Source organism: Hemibagrus wyckioides, linkage group LG25, assembly GCF_019097595.1.
Source record: "Hemibagrus wyckioides isolate EC202008001 linkage group LG25, SWU_Hwy_1.0, whole genome shotgun sequence".
Lineage (NCBI taxonomy): Eukaryota > Metazoa > Chordata > Actinopteri > Siluriformes > Bagridae > Hemibagrus > Hemibagrus wyckioides.
In genome coordinates, this window is record NC_080734.1 from 8,128,392 (window position 1) to 8,142,411 (window position 14,020).

Below are 14,020 nucleotides of genomic sequence, written 5' to 3' on the forward strand. Positions count from 1 at the left end.
TGAGGCCGTGTTTAACACACTGTTGACATCAGGTACAAACATTTGTGTTCACTGTAAATATGGTTACACTTTCATTCCTTCACTGCTGTTGTGGAATTCACAATGCAAATTTTTACTCATCTAAAATGTGCTTGTATGCTATTGTCCGTATCGTGTGTGTGTGTGTGTGTGTGTGTGTGTGTTTTATCTTTCTTGATAACACTGAAATCCATAAATGGATTCTTTATGCTCTGGCTTTTTAATAATAATAATAATAATAATAATAATAATAATAAAACTAATAATAATAATAATAATAATAATAATAATAATAATAATAATAATAATAATAATGAGAAAAAATCTTGAATCTTGAAATCTTTATTCTGCATTTTTACATTTTCTGAGATTACTGATGAATGTAAATTGCTTAGCTACCAGCTTTCTCTTTATATCTTTATGTACACTGTATCTATTGAAAAGCAGACGAACTAAGAGATAAAAACACTGTGAATAAATTTAGGACTAAAGAAACGCTCCTAACACTAATTATTAACATTAATTTTTAAAAATTGATTTAAATTGTTCTCTGAATTATTTTAATTCCATTTTGATTGAAATACAGTTTCTAATTGTTCCTTTTATTTATACATTTTTAATAAATTCCCTCTTTCTGTGTGTATGTATGCCTCTGTTTTATTGCTTTTCCTCTTGACTTTTACTCTGTGTGTGTGTGTGTGTGTGTGTGTGTGTGTGTGTGTGTGTGTGTAAAAGCTCCTGCCAGTAACACCTGGCGTACTGGAAAATGCCGTGAGGTGTGTTTGTGTTTGCTGTGCCGTGGGCAGTGTGGTGTCTGAAAGAGCTGCTGTTTACTCGCCTCTTTTCTTTCTCTGTCTCTTTATCTCTCACTCTCACTCTGTCAGTCTCTGTGCAGCCACACACACCTCTACTCCTCTCTCTCTCTCTCTCTCTCTCTCTCTCTCTCAATACCTCTTTCAATATCTCTCTCTTTCTCTCAATATCTCTCTCTGTCTCTTCCAATCTCTCTCTCTCTCTCTCTCTCTCACTCTTCATCTTCTTTTCCCTTCTTTTCCTATGCTTCCCTTCTTCACTCTTGCTTTCTTACAACATTTCTTGTTCTTTCCATCATAATGTTTTCTGTCTCTATCTCTCCTTGTCTGCTTCTTTCTTTCTCTCATTTACCCCCTTCACTTCTCTTTCTCACTTTCTCTCTCACTCTCTCACCTCCTATATCTCAAACCCCTCTGTGTCTCTGTGTGTGTCTCACTTTCTCCCTCTTTCTTTATGCTCTGACTTTTTAATAATAATAATAATAATAATAATAATAAGCTAGTTTGGTACAGGATTGGTGTTTGTACCTTTTCATATGACTTCATCACTATGAAATAAAACTAATCGAAATACATCACCAAACACTGTAATGTAAGTGTAAACACTGGGCAGGTGCGTGTGTGTGTGTGTGTGTGTGTGTGTGTGTGTGTGTGTGTGTGTGTGTGAAATCTGACGCATTATAAGTCTGGACTTGTTTTGTTAACAAAGCAACTTCACGGAACACTGGCATTTCTGGTATTCATTAAAAACACACACATACACTCACTCTTATCCCACATCATGCCATACCATTTGAAAGTGTCCTACTATAGACACACACACACACACAGTTATATATCCACCATCACACTTACTGGAGATGAAGTGATTCGGATTGATTACTGTAAGGAGAGATTGTGTGTGTGTGTGTGTGTGTGTGTGTTTATCTGCTGTTATCTCTGGCTCGCCTTGCAGCTGCACTCCACCTGTCACTCAAATAGGGAGTGGTTTGTGTGTGTGGGTGTGTGTGTGTGTGTGTGTGTGGGCTTAGTCTCTGTGTTAGCGGGCATGTGTGTGTGTCCACGTGCATGTGTTTGTGTTATACTGTAAGTAAAAAGTTCACTAAAGGAATGTCTGATGAACAAGAAGACTGGTTTATTGTTTATTGCATTCATGTGCATCACATTCCTCCAGGAGACAAAATAAAGGAAAAATCTTTTAAAAAGTGTCTTAGCTTCACTTAGCTTAACTTTTTAACTCACATAACCTGCTCTTTTATAATACAGCCTAGCTGAGACAACATAAATGTTTAAAATGACACTAAGTTTTGGGACACCCCTCCAAATCATTGAATTCAGGTGGTGTTTTTCAGGGGTTTGGGCTTGACCTCTTAGTTCCAGTGAAAGGAACTCTTAATGTCTCAGCATACCAAGACATTTTGGACAATTTCATGCTCCCAACTTTGTAGGTGAACAGTTTGTTCCAACCCCCCCTTCCTGTTGGAACAGGAAGGACCCCTTCCTGTTCCAACATGACTGCACACCAGTGCACAAAGCAAGGTCCATAAAAAAGACATGGATGAGTGAGTTTGGTGTGGAGTCCTGACCTGATGGAACACCTTTGGGATAAATTAGAGTGATTGTAATATGAAAGGCTGGTGACTGTAATCGTAGGAGTGCAGGTGGTTGTTGTGAGTTGGAGTCTGTAGCGGCCATGTTCTTAAGCCACAGTGATGTTATGTGATATGATGGTTGCATCATCACTGACTCTTTTCCCATAACAGCATGCCAATAGATGTCTAGATAGCAGGCAGGTTTGGTTTATATACTTTATTTTTCTAGCATGGTCATTTAATTAGAGTCTTATTTCGTTGTTCTGTGCACCGATTTTAGGAAAATCTACAGTCTACAGTCTACAGGAACGCTAACCCCTCCTTTAAGCTCTGAAATAAGCCAGGGAATACTCTGTATGATACATTAAATATTCAACAGCTAATGATGTTTAATGTCAGAGTGCCCTTATAATTCAGAAAGCTTTGATCAGTGTGATTCCTCTCTCTCTCTCTCTCTCTCTCTCTCTCTCTCAGTGTGTGTCTGAGCAACCTGATCTCATGAAAAATGTAGGCGATGTTTTAAGTAAAGTCGTAAGAAAGGATTTGACGGAAAACCCCGCCCCTAACTCTACCCAAACAAGTTAAAAGGAAAACTTGCAAATGTAAGATCTGGTTATTCTGATGTGGAGTGTGGAAACAGATAAAGCATTATCTTAATCTCTTCTCCAGTTTTTGTGTTTTTGTAGCAGATCTGGAGGCTTTGGTTCTGCTTGAACATCGGGGTGTTGCTGTCTTGTTGTGCCGCTCCTGTTGCTCCTCTATCATGGGACTTGGTTGCCAGGGTGAAGCAGGTGCTACCCAGGTGTGTGACCTGCAGAAAGCACCTTATAACCCTGTGCAAACTGCATGCATGCGCTCAAGATCACTTTCTAGATAACTCGATTGAAGGTAGTGTATGTTTTTTGAATATGCTTTTAAGTACATGGAAGGAGAAAAACACCCAAAGTGACCTTAGCTATTTTGAAAAACTCTGAAATAAATGAAATAAAAACTATGCAAAAAAAGCATAAAATATCTTAACAAGTGAAAATACACTGATCAGGCATAACATTATGAGCAGTAAGAGGTGAAGTGAATAACTCTGATTATCTCCTCATCATGGCACCTGTTAGTGGGTGGGATATATTAGGCAGCAAGTGAACATTTTGTCGTCAAAGTTGATGTGTTAGAAGCAGGAAAAATGGACAAGTGTAAGGATTTGAGCGAGTTTGACCAAGGGTTTGACCAAATTGTGATGGCTAGACCACTGGATCGGAGCATCTCCAAAACTGCAGCTCTTGTGGGGTGTTCCCGGTCTGCAGTGGTCAGTATCTATCAAAAATGGTCCAAGGAAGGAACAGTGGTGAACCGGCGACAGGGTCATGGACGGCCAAGTGAAAGGCTGGCCCGTATGATCTGATCCAACAGACGAGCTACTGTTGCTCAGATTGCTGAAGAAGTTAATGCTGGTTCTGATAGAAAGGTGTCAGAATACACAGTGCAGGATGGGTCAGGGCTGTTTGGGCAGCAAAAGGGGGACCAACACAATATTAGGCATGTGGTCATAATGTTATGCCTGAGTGGTGTATCTTGATTAAGAGCAAATGTTCATTATTATAAAACATAAAGCTATCAAGCCTGCTGGTAGAGACATTTACTCATTTCAAACTGTAAATATTCCCATTTTGCCTCTTTCTAGAATTAAATAGAAAAATGATCTGCATATAGAAACCTGAAATAGTTTAATAAAAGTCTACAAATATGTTAAATAATCATGCATGAGGTTTATTGTGACCTTTCAATGTCTACAAGTAGGCTACTATAACAGGATGCTTGATAAATCTTACTGTATTCAAGACATTTTTACCTGCAAATTGGCTTTTTTCTTTTGCAGTGATGGATCTTTGTATTTCCACTCATTCACCCACCAGGTGCTTGCATTTGTGTGACTTTTTCTTTTCTTTTCTTTTTTTAAAAAAAGGGTAGAATTGAAGGCAGTTATAGATTACACAAAGAGCAGAAGTGCAACATTTCCTTGTGACTAAAAGTGGGACTGGAAGATTCACAATTTAGCAGTGAATTAGCATTTTAGTCACGGCTAGTCACATCAAAGAAGTGTATTGTGATCTCTATTGCTACACAGGTGCAGGAAAAAAAAACATGGGGTTGTTAAGGTGGAATGTTTGTGAGCTTATTTATCTTTGCTTTTCAAGCCTGCCTAAGTTGGTTGTTAGAAAGCTAGTGAGCTATATACAGTACATGCAGTGAAAGAGAGAAAGGGAAAACATTCAGTAGCATCTAAATAGCTTCTGTAATTCACTGGTTGCTGTGCTGCTGTTCCCCTTATCATTTTTAAGAGTAATTTATTGTCAAGTTAAGAATGCTTAAATGAGCTCTTCCACATGTTGGATCTCTCTTTTTTTAGAGGTCAACACAGCCAAAGCAGCTGTAGCGGTGCTAAATTTCACCAAACCTGATGTTGATTGCTTTCAGCAAGTGTCATTTTCCCTTTCGCCAACCATTACACTTTTTCACTGATGCATGAATACCATGTTTATAGTTACATCAAACCAACCTGACTCTCCCATGGTGGAAAATATACAGACAGTGTACACAGGAGACCCTTAAATAAACTTCTCCTTCCAGATTGATTATATACTTTGTTAAATAAAAGCGTAAGCTTGTTTAATCAACTTATTATTGGTCTTGTTAGGCCTTGGCTATGTTACTGTAGATATGTAGACATTAAAATGAGCTCATGAAATGACCTTCTGTGATAGAAAATTAATCAATGGCTTCAAAATTCAGCACCAAGATGATCATTTATCATGTCATTTTTTATTACTATTATTATTAAGTGGAAGGTCCTTAAATTCTTAAAGAACAAAAGCAAAAGCCACTGAAAGGTTCTTCAGAGAATCAAAATGGGTTCTTCTATTAAAAAAAAGACCTTTTCTACAACCTAAATTTTATACTTTTATACATAATTTCACAAACAGACACTGCAGTCATTAATACAACTCGAGTGGATTCTGTTTAATTTTTTTTTTTTTTTGATTGTTTTATTGTCATTAACGTTATTTGGACACATAGCAATACTGCAGAAACACACAAGCACTGACGGAATGATTCCCCGAAACTAATCGGCCTATAGGGAATAGGCTAATTATTGTAAGGCTACCTAACAATGGTGGGAAAAACAGTCTTGCGACCCCTATAGGCTACTTTTTTTTGCCTTCTTACTGTTGCATTGATTGAGATTGAATCAATTAAATTAAACATTTGGCCGTTTCAAAGTGTCTAGCCTAATTCGGACATTGAAATAATTTAAATAAAACATTTGCAATAAATAAATACATAGATAAATAAAGCCAGTGTGAACGTATACACACATCGGAATGATATAAAAATAAGAAGCGTACCATTTAAAGGATAAATAAGACATTTCAGTCACCCCACATTTACACGATTAAGGCAGTTTTACAGCAGAATGTGTGTGAACTATTTCAAGGCATTTCTGGCTACACTAGAAGGCTAAAACCCTTTTATCATCATTATTATTAATATTATTATTATTAAGGTCTTAGAACAAAAGCTAAAGTCCAAAGTCCACAGATCCACAAGCTAGATTAAAGCTAAAGTCATATAGGTAGATTTCCATTCCTGTGATTTAGAAGGCATTTTCAGTAACGGCACAGCCAGGATTATCAGTTTCTTAGGTCTAGATGAGCTAACACAGTAAAGAACGTGTGCAGAGATTCTACAAAAATAAGTTAACAGTCTAAGAGTGCACAGCGAAAACCATTGCGTTGAATCAACACTGACCAGTGATGGCTCTGAGGACAGGGAGGCAGAGTGTCAGGAGAGGTCTCAGAGCCCGGGTTTATGACTAAGTCTGACCCATCTGTGCTGAGGAATCTGAAATGAGGACTCTGTCATCACTTCGCACAACATCTGAATTGCAAGGTGCGATCCTTTGCATTTACTATAAAGCAAACCTGAAAGTTACAGTGATACTAAAGAGTAAAAAAAAATCCAAAGCCTGAGATAAGCCTGCAGAAAACACTAATCTAGTAATCACCACTTCATTTAGATACTAGAGCATTTTAACTGATTTTCTTTATACTGTTTATTGTGAGTTTTCATATACTTCACTTCTTTTACTGCACTCATATTCATGTCTTTGTTTGTTTAATGTTTAGTTGATTGTTGATTTTAGTAGCATAAAAGCATCAATTTTCATAGTCTTAAGTACAAGATTAGTCGAGTAAATAAATAAATAAGCAAATAAATAAATAAATACGTTTAGTTGAGTTAAATTAGGCCTATAAAACGGTTTAGGGTCTCGACCTTCTCCCAGCTCACGACCACCTGCAGTGTTTCATTAACTCTAAGTGAAGTGAGACAGTGTTGTATTAACTAACACTACTGCATTAACCCATACCTGTTCTCCTGCACAGTGGATTAGAAATCGTACGAGTAAGCGCGATTTCGTAGCATTTAATACGAATCATAAGAAAACTTACTTTCTTACGAATAAGCATGCGCGAGACCATGATGATTAACTGACAGAAGTGTGAAGTAAAGTCTTCGGTGTCTGTGTATGTGTTAATTCCACACTGTACATCAGTCTGTGTTAACTGAACACCTAATATTTTCGCTGTGCACTTCATTCTGATAAACTACGATCGTGTATATTTCAAAAGCGAGGCTCTATAGCTGTGTCGTTTCCCCTGCACGTGCCGCCGAGTTTTTCTTCCCCCCCCCATTAATGTTTAAAGGCACGCGGGCTCTTCAGCAGGCGGGCCGCACGGGCACCTGCAGCAGAATCACCTGCCGGTTTTCTGACGGGTGGCACTTGTTGATGTGGCGCGTGAGCGCTGGGGAGCTGTAGAAAGCGGCCGGACAGTGCTTGCACGGATACACGTGAGACGCGTGCTGCACGCGAACGTGCCTCTCCTGGGCCACGCGACTTGGGAAAGTCTCCCCGCACACGGGACACGCGCTCAAGTCCAGCGGCGCCTGCACCGGCACCTGCGCATGCTCCAGCCGTTTCGCATCATTCTCTTGTAACGGCGCGTGACTCTCGCGACTTGCACTCAGCGGACCGTGATGTGTCAGGACGTGTTTCTTCAGATAAGCCTGCCGTTTGAACTTCCTCGCGCAGCGCTGGCACTCATACATGCCGTCTGAGTCCGAGCCTGAACCCGACTCGGAGGCTCCGGGACTGGGCGTGTCGCGCTCTCGCTCGAGCTCACCTTGCACATCCTTATTCGTGTCGTCCGGCGTACGGGGTTTTTTGTCAGTGCCATCATTGCCAGTCGCGGTCAGCTGCTTGGGTTTGTGCCAGCGCCGGTGCGAGGCTAGATTGGCGGGGCAGCTGAACGCCTTGTCGCATTCGGGGCACCTGTACTCGACACGTACAATGCGCGAGCACCTGTGCTGTGCGAGGGCGAATGGGTCCGCGTATGCCTCCCCACACAGGCGGCACACGAACTCGCCAAGCGGTTTGTCCAACCCGGAGCGCGCACTGGGCTTCTGCTCAACCGGACCCTCTTTGATCCTCAGCCCTAGGACCGGTGAGGTCGTGACCTCGTCCTCGAACTGCAACTTCCTGATCGCTTTGGTTTTTTTGGGCGCGGGTTTGCTCTTGCGCTCGGGATCAGGCGCTGCTCGTTTGCTCGCGATCCGGTTGCTGTCGCTTGTGCCGATCTTTAGGTCCACGGGAGCGCACGCGAGGTGCTGCTGAGCTTCGAAGCCGCTGAGCGTCGGGAAAGACTCCGCCGAGACGGGCGAGCCGAGGTCGAAACGGCGCTCGAGCGACACGCGCTCGTGCTCTCGGCTCACAGGGCGCGTGGGGCTGTACATCGACTGGCACATCGTCTCTGGGTTTCCGAAACGCACCGGTTTGGGAGCGTGGCTCAGACTGTCCGCCCGCTGCGTTGCTGATGCAACTAATGCTAAAGACGCAGATGCTGATTGAGGCGCATCGCTCGGTCGCTGTATCTGCTCGCGCTCCTGTTCTTCCTCGTGCTCCGCGCGGATCCGGTACGACACGGGTGTCGCTTTCCGGTTTCTCTTGACTAAAAATCCTCTAGGCATCTTCACAAACGAAAGGAAGGCACTTTCAGATGGACAGGTGGCACTGAACTCGTCTCAGTGCGCGCGGGATGTTTTTTGTTTTAGGCGTTTCCGTTCTACAGTGAGCGGTCCCCACCCTCCGCCTTTATTTCCGCGAGCTGCCTCTTTTCATCACCAAGGCATAGCTGCACTGTTTTTAAGCCGAAACGATGAAAGCGACGTCCCCCTCCCAGCCAATCAGATGGAGCACGAGATCCCTGCGGATCGGTGAGTGGGAGGGGAGGAGAGAGAGAGAGAGAGAGAGAGAGAGAGACGTTTCGGTTTAGAGGAGCTACAGATTGCCACGCAGATGTACCTGAGAGCTTTTCATTAGAAGAGGATGCTTCTTTTTTCCCCTCTCGGTCTGATGGATTTCTATAGACATGCACGCGCGATGTGGGGTGGGGTGGGGAGTCCGATCATTCCAGCAGCATTTGAAACTGCACGAGAGGAGGGTGAAAATATCAACGCAGTACACTGGGTTCTGTTAAGATGCTAGAGGAATGCACAGTGCCGTGGATGAGTGTACTCATGTATCTGCTTTAAGACATCCTCATTCAGTACCACAGTGCACAGCTCTGCATAAACACCTGCAGGCTGAATACACTAACAGCTTATCTAACACACTTCAAATACACACACACACACACACACACACACACACACACACACACACATGGCTCTTATCTGTGAACAAATACATACATTGACATGCAGCTACTCTCTTCTCTCTTTGACTGTTTTTCTCTTCTCAAACCTTTTCCTTTCTTTCTTTCTTTCTTTCTTTCTTTCTTTCTTTCTTTCTTTCTTTCTTTCTTTCTTTCTTTCTTTCTTTCTTTCTTTCAGTTTAAATATGAATAGTTTAGTATCTACTTTCTATAATTTAGAAATATAGTTTAGATGAAAAATAAAATATACAGACAGTAGACAAAAATTAAAATAGGCAGAGAATCTGTGCTTTTGTTCCTTTGTTCCTTCCTTCCTTCCTTCCTTCCTTCCTTCCTTCCTTCCTTCCTTCCTTCCTTCCTTCCTTCCTTCTTTAAACTTTGCAAACAGTTTAAATACAAATATTTATGTATCTAAGCATTAAAGTATTTGGAAATATTTTTAGCAGAGACAAAAATCCATTCTTATCTCAATGCAGCCAGAATGCACTTTCATAGAAACTATACATGCTGTATATGATCAGAATTTGCTGTGACGCTGTTTGTGTTTCAGATGATGAAGTTAACATAGAAGGTGATGCTAACTAAACTACCTGACATTTAAAAACATGAACTGTAATTTAGTTATCTGCCATGAGCTACTGTAATTAGTGAATAGTTATTCTGGTGATGTTTTCTCACTCTTTAGCTCCTCGAAGTTGCACGTTTGCTTTTATGTGTGACATGACGGCCCATATGGATGCAGACGTGTGTGTGTGCGCGGGTGTGTGTTCATGTTGAACGCACTGGAGCTTTGCGTCACATTACCATACAGCTGGCAGTGACTCTCTAAAGCTCTGCAAATCCACCCTGGTCTTTTGTGGTCATGTGGAGGAGTCACACTGCGCTTTCCAGCCTTACCTTAAATAATTCCACTGTAATTAACATCTCAGCAAATAAAAGCTAAAGAGTTGCATTTGATTAGGAATTACTTTTGTTTTTCCATCATTAATTAGTCTATATTAAATAATTATGCCACTATTTACTCTAGTAATCTACTACCAAGTGTCAGATCCATGAGTGATTTAAATAAATCAACAGCAGGAATCGTTTTCATTTTTCATATTAGATTAAAAGTTTAATGCAATATTTTCTAACATAATAATGAAAATCGGATTCGTTTTTTTACATGGAAGCTGTGCTGATCAGTTTATTCTAATATTGTGCTATAATTAAACATGCCCTTATTAAAGTTAGAGCAGTCCAGGTTGTGCATACATGGGCAGATGGTATTGATTGAACTTTAAATACTCCAAAACACTTTCCTTCACTTTGGCCAGGGCTTCCGTTTGTCCACGTCGATCTTCAGAGAGCTCCAGTGTGCTGCTACTGACCATCTCCAAGAGTTCTGTGACAGACATCGAGTCAATGCCGAGCTGAGAACAAAACAAATGAATGAAATCAGTGCAGCTTTTTGTAGTTTTAGCATATAATGGCAAAAAAAACCAACAGTTAAACTTAAGACTAGGGCTGATGGCAGCAGAACTATAGATATATTTAAAATACTGTAGAGTTTCTCCTTTAATATAGTACTGATACCAAAACACAGTCCATACCTGATACAGACACTGTGTTTCACTTCAATAACTGTTTAAAATGACTTTGTGTGAGTACATTGTTTTCTTGGTAATGAGGCACTTAAAGGAAATATGTTTATACAGAAGTATGTGTGATGATTCCAGCACTAGATTGTTGGTTGCTGCTGCATTTTTATTACCCCTGTGTGTATTTAGGGGTTATGTGCCATGCTGATACAATGGAGACAAATTAAGAAATAAATAAAGGTTGGGTTTTTACATTTAGCTTCTAGAAACATTGATATGTATGGCATTTGACAGACTCCCCTATCCAGGGCAACTTATATGTATCTCACTTCTAAGCAGTTAAGGGGTTAAGGGTGTAGCTCCAGGGCCCAACAGTGACAGCTCAGCAGTGATGGGATTTGAACTCCCTTTGAGCTTTTCAATCAGCAGTCCACTGAGCTTCCACTTTTACTTATTTCTATGCCACTATTTTTTTTTCTAATGCACCATTTTCCAGTGATAAGAACTCCAGCGCTGTAGAGAGAAAGCTATTGTAGCGAAACAAAACTGCTGTACTGAATTACTGAGAATTACTGAATCAGCTCCGGCACTTACAGATCTACAAGGTGACGAGAATAAATCTTCGACATGACTGAAGATCACATTTTTTTTTTGTATTTTTGCTCTACATGAGCCATTAATAATATAAAGAAGAAGAAGAAGAAGAAAATTGTTGTAAATGATTAATAATTATAACAATCATGAAATCATAAGTTATTTATAAGAATTGTGTATTATAAATAAACCCACATTTTAGCTTAATATTTTGCACTCTATATTTCCCTCTGTATTAAATCTGTTATAATACACTGGTTATAATTAACTATTTTATTTTCTGTTGATCTGAAGCACTTCTGAGCGTTTCAGTGTCATTCAAAGTGTCATGCAATCCAAGATCATTTTTAGGATTTTAGGAATTAATTAATTCGTTAAACAAACAAACAAATAAATAAATAAATGTTTATTTATTTATTTATTGTTATTATTCATTCATTCAATCATTCATTCATTCATTCATTCATCTATTCCACAAACATCTTGCGCTAACCTCGGCCGTCATGATCTGTTGAACTTCCTGTTGGAAATCAGCAAAGCGGTCGTGGAATACAGCCATGCACCAACTCTCTCTGAAATAGCTGCAGAACAAAAGAAAACATCGTTTGAATCTTCGCTCTTGTTCGTCTAGTAGCATCTGTGTAACAACATGGCCAATCCATTATCATAACAGTTCTGGAGGTGCAGTGAGTTTCAGTAATGACATTCAGAGCAGCTTCTTTTCAGGGCACTGAAGGATCAAGATTTAATAAGTGGCTGAGCGGCTGATGAGTGCGGCTGGCCGGGCGATCTGCCTTTGTCTCCTGGCCACGCAGCAAAGCAGATTGGACACCTGCATAAACAGATTAGACCTGAGAAACAATAGCACGGATGCTCCAGGGTCACCGGTGTTAAAATATTAGAATGGAGGTCATGCAGTCAGACACGGAGCGACACACAGCCTGCTCTCCATAGGGACATTGATAATATGATTAAAAACGCTCGGCCTATAAAACAGAAATACCTTAATGACGTGGTCTCAAAAAAGCTTTATTGATATAACACTAACAATAGCTTACTTGAAACTAGAATCAATTAAGATAAACCGAGCATGTAAATAGAGAATGATTAATGATTCTTTGAAGAAGATCTTAAACTGGGATGAAAACTAAGATTAGGTTTAGCCTCGGACTAGGAAACGGTTTGACTAGCCACTGAAAAGTCTTACACAGGGTTAGACCTGATCAATTGACTATAACACATATCTTTCTATAAAACACACACACACACACACACACACACAGAGAGAGAGAGAGAGAACTGCTATTTTATTAGGTGCACAAATATATAACAGCATATAATAATGAAATATCATCACTGGCAGGATAATCTAATAGAGTATAGAGAATATAAATTGAGAGCAAAAAAACAAGACTTTGATGCCTAATCTTAAACTGAGATTAAATTAAGATTATTTTAAGTTATTTTAGTTTGGTTTTGAATCTGTAAAGAAATTTTCTTTAATGTTGTGACAACTGTGATCTGGACTTTTTTAAAGGAATATTATACAATATTGTTTAGACAATAGTACACTTAAGTTTGTGTGTACTGCTTGTGTAGTGTGTGTGTGTGTGTGTGTGTAACCTGTAATGATTGTGAAGTATGTGTACTACCTATAATGCATGTGATGTTTGTGTTTGTGTGTGTGTGTGTAACCTGTACTGCTTGTGAAGTGTGTGTACTACCTGTAATGCATGTGATGTTTGTGTGTGTAACCTGTAGAAGTCGTGGATCAGTTCCTCGTCAAAGCGCGCATACAGACGGTTGAGCAGCAGCTGGTGTTTGCCATACAGACAGAGATAGTTGGAGACAGGAAGTGGATTAAAGGACAAACAGGTGATGCTCTCCACCATGTTATGTTGACTGAACCTCAGCTGGAAGTAGTTGCCTGTCTCCACACTGCCTGTCAGAATGCTCCGGCCCTGTAGGACACACAGGAACAAACCTGACCCTTAATATCTTCTTCACACTAGAAAGTAATGTCATCACTTTCTATGCTCATGCACGACAAAGTGAAATGTTCAAGTGAGATTTTCTCAGTTATGTCTGACGTATTGAGTTTTGCCTACTTCATGCATAATCTTTGCATTTTTCAATACATCTGATTAGACTTACTGGGCTGTCTTCTATTCTAACACGATCAGGCTTTCAGTCACATGACAACATGATGTGTAACATGGGTATGTTCAAATTGGATAGTTTTGAGGCTGTAAATCAGAGGTGGCCAATCTTACCCAGAAAGGGCCGGTGTGGGTGAAGGTTTTTATTCCAACCAAGCAGAAGCCACACCTGAGTCTACTGAAAGCCAAGATCAGTTGATTAAACAGGTAGAATAAGGTGTGGCTCCTGCCTGATTGATATAAAAATCTGCACCCACATTGGCCCTTTGCGGATAAGATTGGACACACACATTTGGCTATTGATAATACAAAAAAAATTTACATGCTTTTAAAATACTCACATTGTATCCCTAATAGAGCAAAAGAGGCGAAGTGTCACGAGCCCAGTACATCCAATCATAACCCTTCAAAAGAACAATTTTTAACGTATGAATGTTCAATGCTCAATATGTTTAAAAATGAGGCAAAAAGATTCTTTACATCTCAGCCTTATTCAGA

At 40.1% G+C, this 14,020-nt stretch overlaps 2 protein-coding genes across 2 annotated transcripts in view; both read right to left on the minus strand.

Moving 5' to 3' along the window:
* Nucleotides 1-5,416: 5,416 nt before the first annotated feature.
* On the minus strand, nucleotides 5,417-8,664 carry insm1a (insulinoma-associated 1a). Its single transcript, XM_058379671.1, has one exon. The coding sequence runs from the start codon at nucleotides 8,501-8,503 to the stop codon at nucleotides 7,196-7,198; it is 1,308 nt and encodes a 435-aa protein (XP_058235654.1). The 5' UTR covers nucleotides 8,504-8,664; the 3' UTR covers nucleotides 5,417-7,195.
* An 822-nt stretch (nucleotides 8,665-9,486) lies between these two features.
* The window catches only part of cfap61 (cilia and flagella associated protein 61), a 38,909-nt gene continuing 34,375 nt past the window's right edge, over nucleotides 9,487-14,020 (minus strand). The window contains exons 23-25 of the mRNA XM_058379670.1: nucleotides 13,119-13,324; nucleotides 11,857-11,944; nucleotides 9,487-10,601 (exon numbers count right to left, since the gene is read on the minus strand). Coding sequence (XP_058235653.1) covers nucleotides 10,419-10,601; nucleotides 11,857-11,944; nucleotides 13,119-13,324 — 477 coding nt within the window. The 3' untranslated portion in view covers nucleotides 9,487-10,418. The remainder of the gene's footprint in view (nucleotides 10,602-11,856; nucleotides 11,945-13,118; nucleotides 13,325-14,020) is intronic.

Bases quoted from the DNA above. Each gene is read 5' to 3' on its own strand.
- insm1a (XM_058379671.1), bottom strand. From the start codon at position 8,503: ATGCCTAGAGGATTTTTAGTCAAGAGAAACCGGAAAGCGACACCCGTG.